The following is a 20,680-nucleotide window of genomic DNA, read 5'->3' on the forward strand; positions in this document are numbered from 1 at the left end:
CGTGTAGTAGTTAACTTTATAGCTATAAAATTTAATCAAAATAATGCAAATTTATAAGCAGGTAGGTTTGGTACGCTTGAAGGGTTGCTTTCCAAAGTGGCTAAAAGGCACCCAACTACCAACAAATCAGGTCGTCCGCTAACGCAACACGACCATCAACGGTAATTCAGGAGACTTTCTGGGCGGCTTTCGGACTGGTGGAGTTGTTAAACAGACGCCTTAAGTGTAATCGCCAACCATTTTAATCGTAATTAACTAAATATTAAGCACAAATCCTGATTTTTCCAAGTATATACCATTACGAAGGTAGTGAGGAGTTCGACAATCGCAGTTCTTAGAAATCTGGGTGCTAGTGAGTACCTTCCCCTGATCTTGCGCATCACACATCCATTCTAACCGGCTAAACTGGTAGCATTTTTATCATTTACAATGCGTGACATCGCGTGGCCTCGTAATGTCGTTTCTACCGAATTTCCGCTTACCTTCTACGAAATTGTCGCGCGAACATCGTCAACGCCCCTTTCATAGATTGCAAAAAAGTGTAAATTCACACTGAATTAACGTTGCTTAGATAAGAAAACAGTTTGCTGAATAAATGAATTCCTGCTGAAAGTGTGCTTAACCATTCCCGACGCCTTTCCCCCAGAATTACAGTCGACGAACTAATAAATTAATCTTTCAAGAGTAGTGAGAATTCTGTATCTCACAAACTGACGTTTGTGGATGGATACTTCGAGGACTGCGCCTTTTTCTGCCTTCATTCGCCCGTCGCATTAGAGCTAATGCTAGCTAAAAACGTAACCTTTAAAATAGCAACTGTTGTACTGACAAAAGTAATAAATAGAAGCTTTCGGATGCACTGCGACGCAGTGTTCAGACACAATTATTCTACATTACCAAAGTGCTTATTACCTTTCCCCTTACTACGAAACTCTCACGTAACACGGGTGTCTGCCGTTGGCCTCTCATCTATTCCGTTGTATGAGTGGAAAAACAGTATTTCACTTCAAAGCAAAATAACATTGACTCACCTTTTGCACTCTCAAAGGACAATTAAGCTTCACTTTGTGAAATCGGTCCTCTACTCTTTGTTGGATCACGATCCGCTCTTTTATCCATTAAAAATCTTAAGCATTTGCAGCAATGATGATTTCATATACAAAGAATCAGTAGTTTTGAAATTTTGAAACCTTATAGAAACACATTCTTTAGTGTGGAATAAATGATCACGAGGACACCAAATGCTCTTCACAATGAAGAATCTTCATTGTTTATAATCATATCTTTGGCATAAGAACAGGTCAATCAAATAGCTTCATCTGCTCCACAAATTTCCGGACTTAGGAGCACCAGATACTCAACATTTACACGGTGTCACGTTGGCAAGATTGAAGCATTGCTACAAAAGAGTCACGAAATATGCAATCCTCTTAAATGATGCTCAAGAATGAAATTTGCATTGATACGACTTCGTTGTCAGATTGAAAGACACCCACTCCCCGCACCCACATGTTGTGGAAGCGAGCCCACGAATTTGGCGTTTAACCTCTCAGCGCCAACACGTGCACGTGACCCACTATACTGAGTGACGTGGTCGCTTTCTCCACATCCATTGCTTCCGCAAACTGTCGGAACCGATTCTGAAACCCTCACTCCCATGTAGCCCAAAATAATAGGCGAAAAACTGGGGGTTGTTAAAATACTTTGCCCCAATCCATTAGTCATTTACAACTCCGATGGCAAGCATTGAGCTCTCTTTGTGAAAAATGTAAGCTCTTCGGCACAATTCCAACTCTCCTCAAAACCACTTCAATGGTTCCACTTTGGATCTGTTCATTCTGGAATGTTTTTGTTTCATTCAAAACTTGTATTAGGTCATGCAGGACGGATTTGAGCACATGCGTTAAGTAGATCTTAGCTTATCATCCACTTTAGCTTTCAATAACATATTGAGCGAAGGGACAAGTAAACAATTTCATAGGCAGATGATTGAGTCAAAAGTCGAGTAAATGCTAGTGAATGTATAAGACTCAACAACTCCATTTCACTCAACGAGTAAGGATTTTATTCGATGCGGAAGCAGAAAAGTCGGGTTAAGATGAGCTTTCAAATGGTAATCACTGCTACTTCCACCCCTCAGTACCTCGTAGACTACCCATCCGCATACTCGTAATGATAAATACAGTATATTCCAGTCTCAAGGGAACCTGGTCCTAGATACTAAAAATTTTTGATTGTAGAGGGATAATTAACGTAAGTTATGAAACGACATAAACTGAAATCATTGTGAGCTTGAAATAAGCTTCTAGCAAAGTCGAATTTAGGCATTTAAAAAGTGACACCTTGAGGAGCAAAACTCCACAAAGCCAAGCCTCAAGTCTCGAAATTGGGCCCTACTTTTGTAGCACTCCTTCAAATGGGAGGGTTAAAGCCATACGGAGTCAACGGATGAGGGTTGATGGATGCATGCCTTTTCGATGCATTTGAAGTCTTCTAATTTCTTGCCTTTACAACATTAAACAAGTGATTTAAAATAATAATACCAGTGTGGTCAGACGGTAGAATGGATAATAAGTTCATCTTTATGGAGACACACTTAAAACTGATTTAAAATGATTATCTAATTTCACTCTAAATGTCTAGAGAAAGCAAATGATGAAGTGTAAAGTTTACTTTGAAACTAAATGAGCCCTCTTTTGTAGGGCTGGAAGTGAACTCGAATCGACTCTTGATGCTAAACTTTACGAATCCGTCGACTTGGTGATTTGGTCGATGGGACAAGTATTGTAGGTTGTGCATAAATTTCTTAATCTCAAAAGCGAAAATGCTTGTTTAAGGACTCTACAAAAGGTATTTTACATCATGAGCGGACTATAAAATTATAGCATCCTGCGAATTATCTTTTGAGCTAAAAATACAACATTCATTTAACCTCATAAAAATAGACTGATAGACCAAACTCGTGATGTGACCGGTTGAAGGCACCCCTGAAGACTCACGTGCCTTTCGACGTCGGTCCAAATTCCCCTCTAGTCGTCCGAGCTATCCTAAATTTTCGGGACTAAGTCAAGACCAGCGCTGATGCTTCTCCTGAGGAGGAACCAACTGTGCATAAAAAGTTCAGCAAACTTAATCCCTCGAAAATGGTTTGTTTTGGCGTGTTCGCAGTGTGCATTGTACAAACGTTGATGATAATTAGATATGGTAAATAAACTTATGTAATGGGACTTACTATTCTCTATTTATTCCAGTGCGTACATTTACGCATCCTTAGTAGTAGCATTGTTCTGGTGGGTTAAAATGCCACCTTCAATTCATGCGGCCATTTACTACCTCCAAAACTAGTAAGGCTCATGAGAAGCTCAAACTGGATGGTTAGGAGTTCCCGCATTGAAAATTATGCGAACCGTCTTGATAGAGGCTAGTATTTGGCAAGCATGAAGGAGGCCGTTGAGGGAAACTGTTAAGCAAACGTCGCCGTGAGCGAAATCAGATCGGATCTAATGGGGAGAATGATCTCAATTTGCAGACTCTCTATAGACAAGGAACGGAGTGGAGTGGAAGGCTCTGCTGTAACGAAATGAGTGATAACGTATCATTCACCCCGACCAATATAAATTGTGAAGGAACAAAAAACTTGGCTAGGAAGCCTCCTCCACCCACGCCGCCAGGCGCCCACGCACACGAGTGACCGAAAGGCATACACGTATCTGAACACTGGAGAAAACGTATACCTATCGCGGTAATGTTTTATGCGCATTAAATGGGCTCAAACCTCATCTCATTTCTTTAAACAACTATTATTACTTCTCTTGCACCTGCTTTGATGAAAGACTTTCATTTCAATTTCCACAACTGCCCAAAACGCTATTCCTCATTGAGAAAATGAGTACTTGGTGTTCCATCTCCTGTCCTTTGCAGTGGGGAGTTGATAGACTAATTTTTAAAATATTGAATCTTTTGCTTATATGGTGGCATGCGAGCACTACATCCATTTCCCCATAGGCGATTTCTATTTTATTATGTTTAATGCCAATTACAAGTTTTGAATTCAGTTTCTACATGAGGGTCTATTTTCCTCTACAAATAACGTTATAATTCAAAATAAAGTTGTGGTTATTAAAACCGCCGTCGCACAAAGGCCCAACACTCTATCAATTTGACGTTTATAAATACCAGAGAATACACATTCTCTTTAGAATGGCCCAATCACCTATAGTAAAACATAATTAGTACACATTAAGATGCTAAATTTCTCCTAATCTGATTGATGATCGCTACCGCCTTCTGGCTTTCATAAGTTTATTAGTAAATCATTAAAGTAATTTTTGCGAATCTTGGGAAAATTCTGCTGCAATTTAACAGAAGATGTTTCACAACTCGAGGAAGATTTTCGTTAACCTTAGATATGATTATTTGTAATAAATCAGCTTTTCTTTGTACATTCATGGTTTTTTCCCAATTTCTTCACTTTAATGTACTAAACACTCGCGAACTTAGAATTGTTATTTTTCCGAACACTTTATATTTATAATATCTATTTCACGTCTAAAACAGTCTCTGCCCCCTAGGGTATTATTAATCCAATAGACTTTTAATGGTGGACTTTAAGAAATCAGCATACAAACAAAAGTAGAATCCATTGTCAGAAGCCACGTTGATTTCGCCCACGCATTCAGACTACCTTAAAAATAGAAGTGCCGTGAGGACAGACGTTTCCGACCGTTACGTGCACCCCTGTTAGCCACCACTTAAGGACGCGTTTATCGTTTAAAGCACTTTTTTAAACTAAATAACTACCTCCTTTCTGAAAAAAGATCTATATCCTCTCCGATATAAATATATTCTCCCTAATTTCCATCTCTTGACACATAACTACAAAACGATCTTTTGAAATGGATTAGGATTTCAAGGAGTAATGGTAGTATTTAGTCTCCAGTAGAAGAAGCCGCAGCTAGTGAGCAGCGGATCGAGTATATCAATTTATTTTTGTGGTAACAAACCGAATGAGTTTGTTTGTAGACTGTAAGATCGTTGAATGCATGTCTCATGGGTATGGAGTTGTAGAGTTAATTTGTGCCCTTCCGATTCTATCGACACTTCAAAATGAATAAACAGACCTTAAACCCTGTTTTTAGCAGGTCTTGATTGGGGCTTCAATTCTGCATTCACTTCGCATAAATGTCCATTCACCCAGTGAAGCGTCAGGAAGGCTCCTTCGCGCAGTGATTGATATCATGTGTAAGGGTTACGCTATCGTTATAAAGGCAAGCCACGATGATGTATGGTTACATTAGTGAGTGTTATTCGAAAATGCAACAGTTTTTGGATTGACTGCAAAATGTGGTCCCAAAATTGGGATTTAGGCTAGATACAAGATCACTGGCGAGGAGGAGAAGTAGCAGAACTTTGGAAAATAGAGGTGTTAGGAAACATATCTACTTCTTAACCTATCGAGGTGTTTCAAGATTTCTATAGAAGTTAATTGTATTCATCGAGAAATAGGGATAGCTAAAATCAATCCATTAGGAAAAGACTGCGGCGCATTTATTTATGTAGTTTCTGCTACCTATTTTTTAACAAAAATGAGTAGAGTGTACATAATTTACGGTGGATATTTCCCTCTTAACCGTACTAATGATATTTAGTGAGAACGAGGCCGAAGGAAGTAACAACTCGAATTTGAATGTGACAAGTTCTCTAAATGTTATGCGCAATTTCTAGTTCCGTACCCTCCCTACACTTGAGTGGTTTATTACCCCTACGTACCGACAAAATAACCCTTCCTCTCGATCACATCTCTCAGACACATAAGATGGCAGTGGTGCATTTACGTAATATACAGTTTGCGCAACTCCTTATGCTTGCTACCACCCGATATGATACGTTAATTGCATAAATTTACCAAGAAGTTTCAGTTTCATATTCCCATTTTGAGAATTACACGAAGAAACTCAACTTACAACAAACTGTTTAGTTACGAACAGAAATCTTCAGTCCTCAATCAGGCATTTAAAAACACCTCGTCTGAGGACCCAGGTCTGCAATTCTCGGGTTGAGCGAATGCTGCTCCGCTTTATTCATGTTCAAGCATTGTTCTGCATGTCTTAAAAGTTTTCTCTCTCGGTTTCGAAATTCGTCCATCACCTTCAAGAAGATAAAACAAGGGTTGCATCCCTCCGATTACCGCAATTCATTTTGGATGCACTTTGTAACGACTTCAACCGTTCCACCTGTATTGCTTCGACTATGTAACTTTCTAATGTGCCTATCAAATAGTGATAAATGGAGCATCGCTGGCAAAGAAAGCCAAGAAATACTAATTTTCCTTCGAGCATCAACTGACTACCCAGATGTACCGTTTGCAGTGTTGAAATAGCGAGCCTCTAGACAACTCAAACCATAACGTAACTCAGATCTGCTTGAATCACACCACAGGGGGGAATTCATCTCAATCCTGCACTTGACAAAAGAGTTGTAATGCCCAGCCTCACAATCTGTGAGCAAGTGACGAAGACGCATGGCGAATGGCTCCGTGTTTTAGCCATTTAGGGTCCTTAAACAATCGTAAAGACTGAAGCCGTATTTCCGAGGCGAAGACTATTACTACCATCGTAGTGCCTACTAAGAAAGATCCCGCCAATTTCGTCAAAAATCACATTGTGAAAACGAGACCCGAAAAAGAATTAAGAAAAAGGTATTTCAAAGCACAGCTTTTTATGCAAACAACCTATAACCTGCCACAGAATTGGCAACAGTAATGTAGCTGGACGAACAGAGGTAATGAAACCATACATACATAAAATATACAGTGTACAGAAACGCACGCACATTTATAAGATGATGTTATTTTGGTGGTGGTGGCAGTAAACGAGTATGAGAGGAGAGAAACGTGGAGTATACAAGGAGGGAGAGAGCGTGATTCAAACGCAAACGAGGTCAATCCGAAACAAATGTATGGATTCAATAGAAGGTCGTATAAGCGATGAGTGTTGTGGGTGGGGCCGTATTTGTATGTGAAGAGGTAAAAGGAAATGAAATCAGACTCCGAAGGAGAAACCACTTGGCTGCTTTATTAAATTACACAAGGATGAGATTCGGGGGTGGCAATGATGGTGAGATGACAGCAGTGGGTGTGGCGAGATAAGGAGAATCCAAAGGGGGCATCACAGAGGTGGAGAGAGCAAGTTTATCGCTTTCGGTTCCTACTGAGCCAGGTCAGGCCCTCCTTCAGACCCTCACCTGTTGTTGCATTGGAGGGCTGTACGTACCACACGCGACCCGCTTGGAATTGGGTAAGTCGCAGCTTCTCCTGGATCTCATGCGGTTTCATCGCTGTAAAAAGACTCTTACATACGATTATTGCTACTAAATAGATATAAGTAGGCAATGCACAAAAAGCAAAATTAATTGGGAAATTTTTATGATTAACAAAGCAAAGGTGGAAAATATTCTGTTTACAAAAATGAATATGCGGATTGGAGATCTAATGCGATAAAATTCCTTGTAAATTGAGAACTGTAGACTTCATCAAGGTGGTGAAGTAGCAATAGAAAAACCAGATTTAATGAATATTTAACAAAATCAGAAGAGATGACACCCTATCACGGCTACCTCAAACTGAATTAGATTGGAAACTCACAATAAAGTAGATTTGTCAAATAAAGACATTTGGAACGGCTTGAACGATGCTTTCAAGGGGGAAAATTAGAAATATGATTTTAGGATAACTAACCTCTAAGGAGTTGTCAATAGCCCTCAAACAACAACTCCACACTCTGAGGGATATATTCCACGTCCACACTTCGTTGCAGCTACTTGAAGCAACCGTCAGTCATAAGTACGCCCACATAGTGTCAACAAGTTTAAGGGTGTGTGGTAAAAGTGAGAAATTATTCTCAAAAATGCCTTAACAAAATTCACCAGCATTCAGCCTAACATTGGAGACGTATTGACAATTGCATCTTTAGGTGAAGAGTCAAGGGGATGACGCATTGTCACTAAACCTCGGTGATCGTCAAGATGTCACAGCAAATGGGGCGACCTGAGGATCATGTACACACCTCCAACGGCCGAGAGTATTACCACCTTACTCCGTTCATCAGAACAGCCCAGAAAACAAAGAATAGTTGTGCAAATACTTGCGCAGATGTTAAAAATTACTGCAACCAAAATGTTGTCAGTGCTTCATCCAAAGCATACGTGGTATTAACAAAACCCCACATGTTTACTTCAAAACTAATACCACCGTGAATAATGGCGTTAAGGGCATGGCATCTGTCAGAAATACCTTCTGAAGGTACACTTCCACAAACTTCACGCTCGCCTGATGCGATACGATGCGGCGGTCCTGTTTAACTGATCAATTTTCTCGGCTTTATAATCGCCGATCTTGGCCGAACCCTCATGGCCCCAAAAGAAAATAAATTCAATCATGCTTCGAATACTGTCGATAAATAAATACCACAATTAGATGGTATCAAGCCTAAGAACACATTAAATCGAGCCTCGTCAATAAATTAAGACATTCGAGACTTTGGACTTTTATTGATGCCCCTTTTTAACATAATAATGTCTTGGTTTTTCGTGGGAGAATTAACCAATCCAGTGGAATGACTTGTTTGGGAACTAGTTATTGTGGAAGTGAAAAAAACCATAACCAACCAAAGCGACGTGCTTAACATAAGCCCTTTCCCAGTTTACAAAAAGAGGGTTTAAAAGTAATAGTGAATTGCGCTGTTTTATTGAAAGTTTGGATACTACTTCCAACGGCAATAAATGGCAGCTTTTGGTAAGTGCGTTGGCAAAAGGATAAGCCGGAGGCTTTAATTTACAATATCCCAAAACCGTGACAGACGGCGCTCGGGGGGGGAAGTCAGAGAAACTTCAAGGGGCCTCGGGTATCACGGAGACCAAAACGCAGAGATCGGCAAGCAAATTATCCACAGGCATACTGACATTGATTTGAAGACTTGGGGGCCTGTTCACTCGTAGCCTGATTCGCTGGTCGTGGCACTACTACGCACGGGAAACCATGATCAAAATGTTCGCAGATTAACCGCAAGATGTTTTATAAATGAGCCAGACTCAACTAACATCAACCGGCATTACTAACTTCGTACTTGATGTGAATCGTATGCGGTTCAAAATTCAAGCTGTTTGGCTTCTATTATAGGCAAAAGTATGCCTAACTTCAGATGATGAGGTGGTACTATAATTTTGACTCCAAGACATTCCAACTGATAAACATGAAGATCTAATTCTGATCGTATTAATCACATGCTCTTAAATGGTGAAAGATGATAGAAAAGAGTAGCTTTTGCACAATGACATGGATGCAAGTGCGCAAACTCTAACAAAGAACTCCATTGAATATAACGCATTTAAAATGAGATTTTGTAGGCGAAAAGAGTCACTCGATGATTATAAGAGTGGAAATAAAATACAACAAGAAATCGAGATCTCAGAAACAGGAACTAGACGTCAGGAATGACAACGTTACAGACAAATCCAATGGATAGGAATGTTGGGGAAATGTTTCCGCTGAATGGTAGAAAACCAGGTGTTGTGTGTTCTGCGGCAAGGCAAGTACCCTGCCATCACCTGTGAATAGGGTTATTTCCACTTCTTAAAGTTGTTAGGCCATCTACTAGCCATGGTTACAATTGGGTTGATTGAGGTAGCTAAAGGTGGCAAATAAAGTGGCGTCTACTACAATAGGTCCTCGAAAAGTACATCCTTGCTTTTTTGCATTGTCGCAGTTATTATTGGCTTAGCTGCGCACTTTCAAGGGATAAATTTTAAGCAAAACTTTCAATCTAAGCAAGAAAAATAGGTAAAGGTTATTAGTACATGGCAGTTTTCCCCGTTCAGCAAACCCAGTTCCTACGGTATTTCTTAGTTAAAAGAAATATTTTCTCTCGATCGGAAATTGGGAAAATATATCATGACATAACGTTAAGTTAAAAAGAACAAAACAACGCTTCAAGTGCTGTCTTTGAACGTGGCAGACTTCTAGCACGATTCTTAGCCTTTCAGTACAATAAAAATCTCAATTCAAAAACGGAGATTGTGCCCTCCTAAGCTCATAAGACAGATAACCTTGAATTGAAGTATGTCAAACTATTTATTCAGAATTTGGGCTAAAGGCAGGACTGCAACCCCGATAATTACACCAAAAAAGGAATTAATGAAAAGGCGCCAAGTAATCGCATTTAACTGCAGAATCGAATCGCATATTTGACCTAATTTTATGCAATTTAGTGTGTTCATTGTATGTTTGGAATATTGGCAAAACGTTTGGCCAAGCCATTGAATTGCTAGTTTTAGAGAGGACGAAACATATTTTTGCATTACATCCATACTCCTCTTCCGGAGGGAATCACTGGTGCACCGACCCTAAACTATCGTCAAAACGTTAGTCAAGTAATTATGGTTAGGATTTTGACGGAATGTTGAAAATCTAGATGATTCAAATAACATAATGGTACACCTGTCACGGTCTCAAAAAGAAAGTAGAAGCAGGGAATTCCAAGAATTCATGCTCGGTAGTACTAGTTCACCACGAAGTCAGAATTGTGTATAAGTAATAACAACAGCTCTCTCTGACTTTATAAACAAGTTCAACAAATTTTCACTGCTATTTTGTGGAGTCATAGCTAAGGCGAAAAGCAAAGCGGATCAAAGTAATACGCACCCCTAGGCTACGAACAAAAATCGACTTCGCGTGCAGAGACGATTGGGCCAAAAACTGTAGACCTACAAAGCTGGTATGAAGCCCATTCTGATAATACGTGGAAGCAGAAAAATGAGCTTCCATGCTTATAAACCTGAACAGCGGTCTGAACGCGATCCCCATGTTAATTACTGATGTGGAACATCCCGGAACTTGAAGGCACCTCTTCATCCAAATTTATTAAAATGAAATTGCCGACTGCATTTACTGCGGCCCTAACCATGTGAAATAAGAAGCAACCTAAGTGCAGTCCTCACCGGCTATTTGACCAACACCACAAAATTCAATTTCCCAGAGGTTCCAATGGATGACTAATTTCGGAACATTCCCAAAAAGATGCAATCCTGCTCGCTTCCTCCTAATTGGTTCATATCAAGCAGGGATGTACTTGAAGTGTAATGATAAGCGCTTGAAGACCAAGGTCAAACAGTTACTATAACTACACGTAAATGAAGTCACTGACTGAACACTCGGCCTCAGACCTACACTCTGAGGGTCTCCAGTACTCGCCTCTCAGGCACGTACGCACTGATCGTACTTCCTCCTGCTTTCAAACGTCGGTAGATAAAGTCATTTGCTATGAAGTCTTTAATCATTCATTAGCTGGTTGGGGCCCGATAAGATCCAGGTCACACAAACACAGAACTTCCCAGCCATAACAAGTGTCGACGCAGTCCACTGATCCTGCACCAGAACGGGACAGACGATATCAAGCGCCCGAATGATATATTAATTAAGGGCACGAAGCATTCCAATCACTGTTTCGTGTTAGCGAATCAACATAAAAAGCGTCACGTTCGAGGTGTCTTCAGTAGCCAAGACCATGCCCAAGGACAATGCTTCGTACCGTATCTCTATTCGCAAGAAAACATCCATGGAACCGAGGAAGTGAACCTATTTCCATAATCATTGCAAATAACGTAGTTTACTTCTTAAGATTACCTTTTCAAAAGTAGCTACAACGATTGAAATAGGGAAAAGTGGGAGTTCTGAACTTCAGCACTAAGAGCGAGTTGGAAAGCCAAATATAGGCCATAAGATAACTATTGGGTGCCATGCTAAAATCAGACTGTGCGACCAGCACAGCACAATAGATCAACAGCTGCTGAAAAATAACTAAGATTTACAGTAATCAATCGTCTGATCAGCGGATTTAACAACCCAATGATTCTTGTCTACGGCATGAGCCAGATTACCATCACGTCATTCCAAGTGTCTGTGAGCAGAGGTAAAATCACTAAACGCCACTTTACAAAGCAGAATTTGGCGGACGTCGTAAAGACTGCTGGCTGCGTCAAGAAATTAGGGCACTTTTAGCACAAAAAACCCCACTACACCCAGTTGTTGCATCGAGGTAAAAAAGTGCTGGAATACGAGAACTCACAAGAGAGCGTAAACAAATCACGTCACATGGCTGTGTGTGGTGTACAAAAGCGTACATGGTTCGCCACAGTACCTTACTACGTGCGCGAGTGTGGATGACGCTAAATAAAAATGCGCATAAGGTAAACACATTGTGGAAACATTGGCAACAACCTTAACGTGCCAATTTTGACCTACGCCCTTGAACGCAACCACATTGTCACGGCAGTATCAAAGGTTACGCAGAGTGACGAGTAAGCGGTGATTTGAGGCCTATAGCGATTAGCACTGATAAACTTCACGGTTTATTATATCCAGTTAATGTGCGACTTACTTGTTTACCTCTTCCAATATTGAATACGCCTAAGAAGACTATGACATGAAAGAATCACTTTCCCCGAAAAAGTAGGCACACAAAAGAGAGTAAAATAACATTCCAACACATGCAAATACAGAGCAAAAGCGTCAATAGTATTATTACTTCGGAGGAGGAAATGAAAGGCAACTTTAAGGATGCTAATGTAAGCACACTTTTTGGAAGAATTGTATGTTAATATTCCGAAAATAAACAAAAATCACCCTCAGGGGAAGTCTCCGTCACAGGCTTTTAGACCGACGCTCAGACAATGGGGTGACGCTGTGAGGAATGAACGTACTTTGGTTTTGCAAAACATTATCCTCGTGAACCAGGTTGAAATAACTTAAACTCACTCGTTGCACGGACGATGTGATATCATAAACTTAAATGTTATGAGGTGCCCCGCAAATAGCAATGGCACTTTAAGATAGAGAGGGCCGTGTCAATAGCAAGCGCGACACGGAGGGAATACAAAATTTAAACCGCCAAGTGCTTCCTCTCCAAATGGCAAGAGACATCTTGCGAGTCGCTTTTGGGTTTAAAGACTACGACTAATTGAAGCTAGACGTCAGATGACGAAGAAATATGAAGTGACAAGAATAAGGAACGCAGATCTGAACAATGCTGTGTTCGCACACCGTTGTGCGTACAACTTAAGGGTTCAAATGAATTAAAGTGCCTTTCCAAACTGTCAAATAAGCATTGTATGTGATTGAATTGTGTTCAGCTCAGAATATTACGCTGTTGGACCAAGCACTCCAGATGACATAAAACCATGTACGCGAGATCAACATTATCATGCCAGACTGTTTCACATTATAGTCAGGTTGACAACAAGTGGTTTATCCGAATCCAATAGAATTGCGATTTCACTTTCACCTTATGATGAAATCAAATTATATAAGCATCAAGGCAAAATCTAATTCAGCATGAACAGAGTTTATGCATTTAAAAGCAGCGACAATTAACACCATCGCACACATAGCCAAATACCATTTTAGAATCCGCAGGAGCAACCCATTTACTGCATTTACCATTACCTCACCCTATACGTACTCAGAGTGCTTAGTTTGAGAACCTACTTTATCTACGTAAATAAGGAACGTAAGAAAGGTCACAGAAAAATCAGCGCCACATATTTAGCACAAATGCTAAGTGTGAATGCCGCATGATATTTACAATACTGGTCCAAAGTGAATTTCGCAACAAGGATAATGACCGAGACGTGAAAGGCTAATTCCTTACATTTATTAACATGGTGACGTTTTTAAAACGACTCAAGACTGGATGAAGAAATTACCGCAGGAAGATAGCACTGTCGCATGCAGCAGAACCTGGTCTGATTAAACAACACGGATGCTCCAAGAAAGTAAGAAAAAGTGGGCATAAAGTAGATGGTGCAATTAGGCGAATGGGGATTCTATGCACTTAATGAAGATCGAATTTGCTACGAGAGGAGAATACGCGGCCATATGGAGTGGTAATAGCTCTGGCTCTAATATCTTCTGCCTCTCCAAGTAATCAAACAAGATGTATGTCCAGAGCATACATGATTATAGTTACTGCATCAGTTTTCTTAAGCTGTACTCGAGCCCACCGATGGATGGCGCAAGTGAGTAAAAAAGTGAGGAATTCATGCAAAATGGCCGATTCACGTCTCAGCCTCCCGCATACCTACGTGCGTGTACACAAAACGGAGCTTGCCCACAAACGGCTCATTCGCCCACAAGACGCCCGCAGAAGAAAGGGGACGACAGTCGTAGTAGTGGCGGGGCCAAATACCCGACACGCACATGCGCACGTTGATGTGACTCAGCGCACCGGGAACGCCTACGCGTGCGCCTGCATCAACCCATCAGCGGAGCCAAATTGCGTGGTCGTTTTCATGCACGTGTGCGGGTTGAATGCGAGATGTGTAATGTGGGGCTGATGATTTGGACAAGGTGTGGCTTCGCGTCAAGTTGAAAACCGAGACATGTATACAGAACTAGGCGTACATGAAAAGAGGAGGTTTCTACACCGTTCTAAGAAGAGTCCACGTGCACGAAAAGATCAGATCCGAGAAATGCATACCTTCACACTAAACTTTCATTCAAGTCAAAGTGTTCGTCAAAGTTAAGCAATATAAAGACGTTCGACAAGCGGACAAGATAACAAGGAAACATCAGAGAAGATAACGTCCCAGCAGACTAAAAGGAGGTTCTATGGGAGGTTTTCAAAATAAGTCAGCGCATGCATGCTCTAGAGTTCGATGAATACCTACATACTGAAGAACTAACGTAGATATCCCTGTTACCCATCCACACACTTTGGTTCTTTTCAACAGATTGCGACGAGTTCTGATAATCATCGCTTACATCCAAAGAATCCAAACGGTGAACTATGACGCGCACACCTGCCACCGTTAGGTACATTGAAAACGGACAGGATTCAAAAAAGCACTTTACCGTCACAATGGAGATGGATTACCACGCACAGTGATGGAAAAGAATTGAAAACCATAATACTCCAGATGATGAAAGTCTGAAGACCAGACTAGCAAACATTTCTTCGTAGTAATGAGTGTGCAGAGTTTAGCGCTGCCCGGAATTCGTAAGAAGCATCAGTCCGTCAAATTCTTCAAATTCAGTGGTATCGTAAGTTTAAGCTACAAAAGCTCTCTCGCGAAAGTGAAGTTAGCATGTCGCACTTTTCCGTGTAAAGAAAATCACCACTATACGCATCACTGCGTGAATAAAATGGGTAATATGACAAAAACGATCATTAAAGGGGACCAAATTTGATGAGTCAGTCTCATTAACGAAAATGAACGTGATGCATGGGGATAGGTCCAGAGTAGATCAAATATTGGCGTTCACAGAGTGCACAATATAATAGCCCAGGCCGCAATAGAAGACAAGCTTTAATCCAAAGCCAAAATTTTACAGATATTTCGAAGACGGAGGCAGCTTGAAATCACTGTCAGAACAGATGAATCTCGACTTCGCAAACAAGTGACTTGGCGCCAACATCCAAAAAAGGTATAGAGGTAACAAAGCTTGACAGAACTTTTGTACAAAGCCAGACAGCACCTACCGTACGCAAATCTTAACGTCCACCAAATCAATTAATTGAAAGTTAGGCTATTTCCCAGTGACAAATGCTACTGAAAAAGGGTCGAAATCTTTAACTCAAATCCAATTGTTTTAATAAAAAGTCACCGTTTGAAAAGCCCAGTCAACTTCTAAGAATAAGGCTATAAGTGGTACCAGTGTGCGATGACTAACGCAAAACAGCGAGCAAGCGTGAGGCTTTAAATGACGCGACTGCTAGATATCTAGGGGAATAATTAAAACCGAGGCGAAGAATACCGGAAGTAAAGATAACAAAATATTCTAAGTGAAATATTGCTCAAGACAACGCAGTGGACACAGCGAAGTTTGTGCAGAAATCAGTACAAGTTGTCACGCCGAACGTAAACAGGGTATGTAATCTAAGTATTCGTATGCCTAATTCATTCAAGCGAGACGGATGAGAAAAAGATGAGACCGAAAATTACTACGGACTGATTATCGCAGCTGAGATTAAAAGGTAATTAGGAACGATATTGGTACAAGCAAAGTAGGGAGAATAACGCCACACAAATTAAAAAACTAGGCCGTTTTTAAGCACCTACCAACCGCGCAATTTTTCACCTATCTCAACATTAACACCAGGCGCGATTTGACCGATGTGCTGAACAACAATGCTATAGATTTACAAACTTTTTACTGCCTCATCAGTTTTATCATTTTTACAAAAATATCGTCTAGGAGACACGAAGTTTCCAAATGAAACCCATACAACTTCACGGTCGATTGACAAACATCAGAACATAAATAGTCAACAAAAACTGTTACCGCATCCTTTCTTCAAATATCAGCCAAAAAACTGACTGATCTCAATCTCTTCTAGATTAAGATAGTTATATAGCGTTAAGAGGAAACTTCCGTTCACATGGTATACCTGCTTTGCAGGTATACCCGGAAGACAAATGCACGAAAACATAAACATAAATCGCACCATAAAGTGATGTGAAAGCACAAAGCTGAGTAACACTTTGTGGTTTGGTGACCAAATTATTTTGGGGAAATAAACCAGAAATTAACACGATGGAATTCCTTCAATACAATGCAAATGGGCCCGAAAGCACAATCCAAAGTAAACAATGAAATATAAGGGGTGCACGAAAAACCACTACGTCTAAGAATAATTCAGGGCACTTAGCAATCATAGCAAGTGCCATGACCCACTCGGAGCGGAAAAGTAAGGAATGTAAACTAACCGTTAGGAAGATCCTGTTTGTTAGCAAATACCAAGATGATAGCATCTTGCATCTCACGATCGTTCGCTATTCTATGAAGTTCAATTTGAGCCTCGCGAATACGCTCCCTATCAGCACTGTCTACCACAAAAATCAAACCCTGTGTTCCCGTAAAATAATGTCTCCACAGAGGACGTATTTTCTCTTGACCGCCCACATCCTTAAAACAAAACAGTAAAGTATAACCAACAACGTACCCAAACATTAAACCTTATGTTATCATAAGAAACGGTTTCAACATTAAATCCCACAGTTGGAATAGTCGTGACGGCGTTATTCAATTTTAGTCGATAAAGAATAGCTGGAAGGTAAATCAATAAAAACGTCGTCCTACTAGTCTTTCCCGCAGCGTCTAAACCCAACATTAATATCCGCATTTCCTTATTTCCAAATAACTTGGAAAGCGCCTTGCCCATGGTTCAAAAAGCAGGTTTATTTAAAACGAACTCCAGTGCGTATAAAAAACCGGAATCCAACACCTGAGGGATCAGACCCGGCCTTCAGGATAGCGCTGCACTAACCGGCACGTTAAAAGCAACTAATAAAAAAAGAAGATCAAAACGTGCTGTTTAATTCCTGAGAATTAAAAAAATTAAAAGTTTAGCGCATTAAGCTGTTTATGCAAATATTCAAGAGGGCCCATATCCTTGCTTTAAAGAGATAGAAATATATATAGACTTCTCTGTTAATTTGTTAAGTTTTGGCATTGCAATGCTATTAAGATGTAACCACAACTCCTCTTGACGCCTCAAATTTAACGAAAATGCTTTGCTGTTCAGCTTAGTGCGTTATGAAGCCATTCTAATACGGGAAGTTTGCTTAAAATCTTGCAGATGAACGGAAACCTGAAGAACAATATTTTGAACCCTTGCAATTACGATATTCAACCTTGCTTCCGATTACGCGGGCAAGAGAAGACGCAATACTCGGGTCGAATATGTATATTCAGCACGGAGAGGGTGTTTAGGCTATTGGGATGGCCCAAAGGCCAGCCCACCTAGCGAGGTACAAGAAGGCTAGTTTAAAGGTTCAAAAGTGGTGCCTCACCAGTACCGAGGGATAAACCACCATCCCATTACACTTATGTGTACCAGCAGTATATGTTCTGCCGAACATCTGCAACTTTTTAGAGCTAAAAAAAATGTAATTTGCCTCAACGATTTGTTTGCGGCTTAATGGGGTCATCTATTGCAAAACCTGAGAACGATATCGAAGCTACAAATTTCCCGAATTTTCACCTACTCTAAATTACCAGAAGATAAACATTTAAAATTGCATAGCAAAAATGTCTTGCATGTATCGTACGCGCAGATGAGAAACATCAGCTGGCTATTAGGCATGTGTTTTCCTCTATCCCATTTACTTTCGGTTGCCAACAGTGATTATGACCAAAGTAACGCTGAGCTGCAGACGATTTTGTAATTTTGTTTTTTAAATCTTTATACTTACATGTGGTTGTTTCAGCAATTTTTTAACGCTGGGTATCATACTTTGGAAAGCATGTTTTAACTACTTGGCTTGCCGGCACCTTTTTGAACTTTGGGTGTAGACAAGTTTGAAGTTCTCGTTTAGTCTTTTTGGTTGTTTGCGGAGTTTCTTATGCTTATTTGTTACATAGTGACGCTCGCTCTTGTTTTTCAACTTTCAATACACTTTCGAAGTAGGAGGACCAAATCTATCTAACTGGTGCTTGATGAAATTGCTGGACAACTTAGAACTCGAGACGCTCACTGTTCAGCTTTCACGCGGCAGTCGGAGGTACGCTCTCGATGTCAAGTAAGTGTGAAATCGTCGAAGGTTTTATTTATTTAAAGCTATATTGCCTTGCGTCTAATAAGCATAGATTCTTTAAATACCTGGATAATCTTCGATGAACAACTGAGCAGCTTTATGACCTACTTGTGTTTGTTTTGCAGTCTGTAAAACATTTAGCTTAACTAGTGATTCATCAAAACTAACAAACCAAATTTTACTTTGAAAATTCACAGGCTGGAAAGTTACTCTTGCAAAATGGTGACAGAAGAGAAACGTCAATTTAAGAAATTGCTTGCCAGACTAGAAGCCGAAGGTTTGCAGGAATCATATCTGAAATTGAGTTCCTCACGAACTCTTCGAGGTTTTCGTGAACTGACTGGTGAGACTCTTGACTGCGAGACCTTCAAAATGAGCACTTCTCAAGCTGAGGTACTCTCACTCGGGACATTCTTTTCAGCCATTAAGGTCAACATTTCCATTGGATTTTTAATGTTTTCTTAAAGACTGATGCCAATCCTCAGTCTTCAAGCCGTTCGCGAACCACGTCGTGTTGCTCTGAGGGGGATGGTGCTGATTCTCAGCCAAAGCCTCCACATCCCTTCATTTCTGCAAGGGAACTTTTTTGCCTGATGAGCACCATTACCCTTTCTTTCGACTCCACCTACGACTTCATGAATACAAGCAGCGAGGATTTTTGCCTTGAGCCGGAGCTAGCAGTAAGGAAATACTTCCTCTATGGACACACGGATTAAAATTTTGTTGCTACACCGATGATGTTATTAACGAGCTTTCACTTGTATTATGTCTCCTGTTCTTTATTGCCCGTACTTCCCTACATAAATTAATGCCATCACCCTTGTATTCGCAATATTTTCAATTCTGCTTACGTTTCCTATGTTTGTTCTCTTTTTCGTGTTGGAAGATCTCAGTCGGTGTCTTTGAAACCGTTTTTTAGGTTGTGAGGAATTATATTTCTCGTTTATGTTCAATTTACGTGGACAAATATGAGGCTCTGGCACCGAAGTTGTGGAATGCGATTGATGTAGAGATTTTGCCTCATAGATGCGTCATCTACAGGTAAGAAATTAAAATTGCCTCCGAAACCTGCTCATTCAATTTTCTGTAGTGGCATTCTTATACTCTGAAGTGTTTCCAAATCATGCCTAATCACCACCCTTGTAAAGTCTGGCCAAGTGGAACTTGCCTAGCCAACTGTAACTTGGACTTTTAGCTAGTTGCTAGCCACATTTTAATCATGTATGATTAATGTTTAGAGACATCATTTCCGTAGTGATACACCAAGTTATCATTTGGAAAAGATTCAGCTGCAGCATGCATTGGTACTTTGTTAACCATTTGAGTGTTGATTTCTGCCAAAAAGTAACTGGTTTCATTTTTTTCCTGTTAGCTACAAGCCGAATCACTCAACGGACCCATACAGTGGGCGAAGTCTTGCTTCTTTCAACTACTTCTTCTTTAATCGTAGCCTAAGGCGCATCCTATTCTTTTCACTTTGTGTGCAAAAGTAAGTCTTTTGTGCAACTTGGTGTGGTTTGTGAAATTACCAATGTAATTGCACTCTTCGGTTAAGCATAAATTGTACAGGGCCAGTTTTTAGTGATTAGAACTTGTAACCATGTCCTATCATGTGAACGAGGCCCACACGTGATTCGCGGTTTTGGGACTCTGAATCACTGGCCCATTTTCATTTCGGAAAAGAACTGCTTTTGTGTTGACGTAGATTCACCGTTTTACTATTTTGCTACTTTCTTATTGTATATCATTATCCATACCTTGGTCACACGACACCTGTCACTAACAAGATCTGAACGCATACTTGAAGATCTTTTTATTTTTAGTGAGCCGCCAGTGGAAGATCTATATGAAGAAGATATGCAAGACCTTTTTTGAAAGGCTACAGTCGCGAGACGGAAAGCAATCTCTAACCGCCTTTTGCTCCTTTGGGACGCTTAGAAAATTCGCCGGCTTCATAGTGCCTTTTTATCCCCCCCCCCCTCCCACCCCTCTGTACAGTTGTACTCACCAACCTAATTACAGATTTTTAGTTCAGTAGATAGTCGTTTTTCAACTCTGTAGTGACAAGGTGGAAGTAATTAACGGCGTTTTT

The 20,680-nt window shown here is 40.4% G+C and overlaps 2 protein-coding genes across 2 annotated transcripts; one reads left to right on the forward strand and one right to left on the reverse strand. All coding sequences in view use genetic code 11, as the record gives it.

Annotated features, from left to right (window-relative positions):
• Positions 1-6,345: 6,345 nt before the first annotated feature.
• EGR_00856 (ADP-ribosylation factor) lies at positions 6,346-17,213 on the reverse strand (the record flags this gene model as incomplete). Its single annotated transcript, XM_024490105.1, has 5 exons — positions 6,346-6,497; positions 7,210-7,335; positions 14,130-14,297; positions 16,759-16,957; positions 16,995-17,213. The coding sequence occupies 5 exons, from the start codon at positions 17,211-17,213 to the stop codon at positions 6,346-6,348; spliced, it is 864 nt and encodes a 287-aa protein (XP_024355508.1).
• A 1,277-nt stretch (positions 17,214-18,490) lies between these two features.
• EGR_00857 (Repressor of RNA polymerase III transcription MAF1) lies at positions 18,491-20,463 on the forward strand (the record flags this gene model as incomplete). Its single annotated transcript, XM_024490106.1, has 6 exons — positions 18,491-18,573; positions 18,786-18,981; positions 19,056-19,268; positions 19,508-19,629; positions 19,961-20,077; positions 20,412-20,463. 6 exons carry the CDS (start codon positions 18,491-18,493, stop codon positions 20,461-20,463), a joined length of 783 nt encoding a protein of 260 aa, XP_024355509.1.
• Positions 20,464-20,680: the final 217 nt, after the last annotated feature.

Source organism: Echinococcus granulosus (genome assembly GCF_000524195.1).
Source record: "Echinococcus granulosus chromosome Unknown EG_S00003, whole genome shotgun sequence".
NCBI lineage: Eukaryota > Metazoa > Platyhelminthes > Cestoda > Cyclophyllidea > Taeniidae > Echinococcus > Echinococcus granulosus.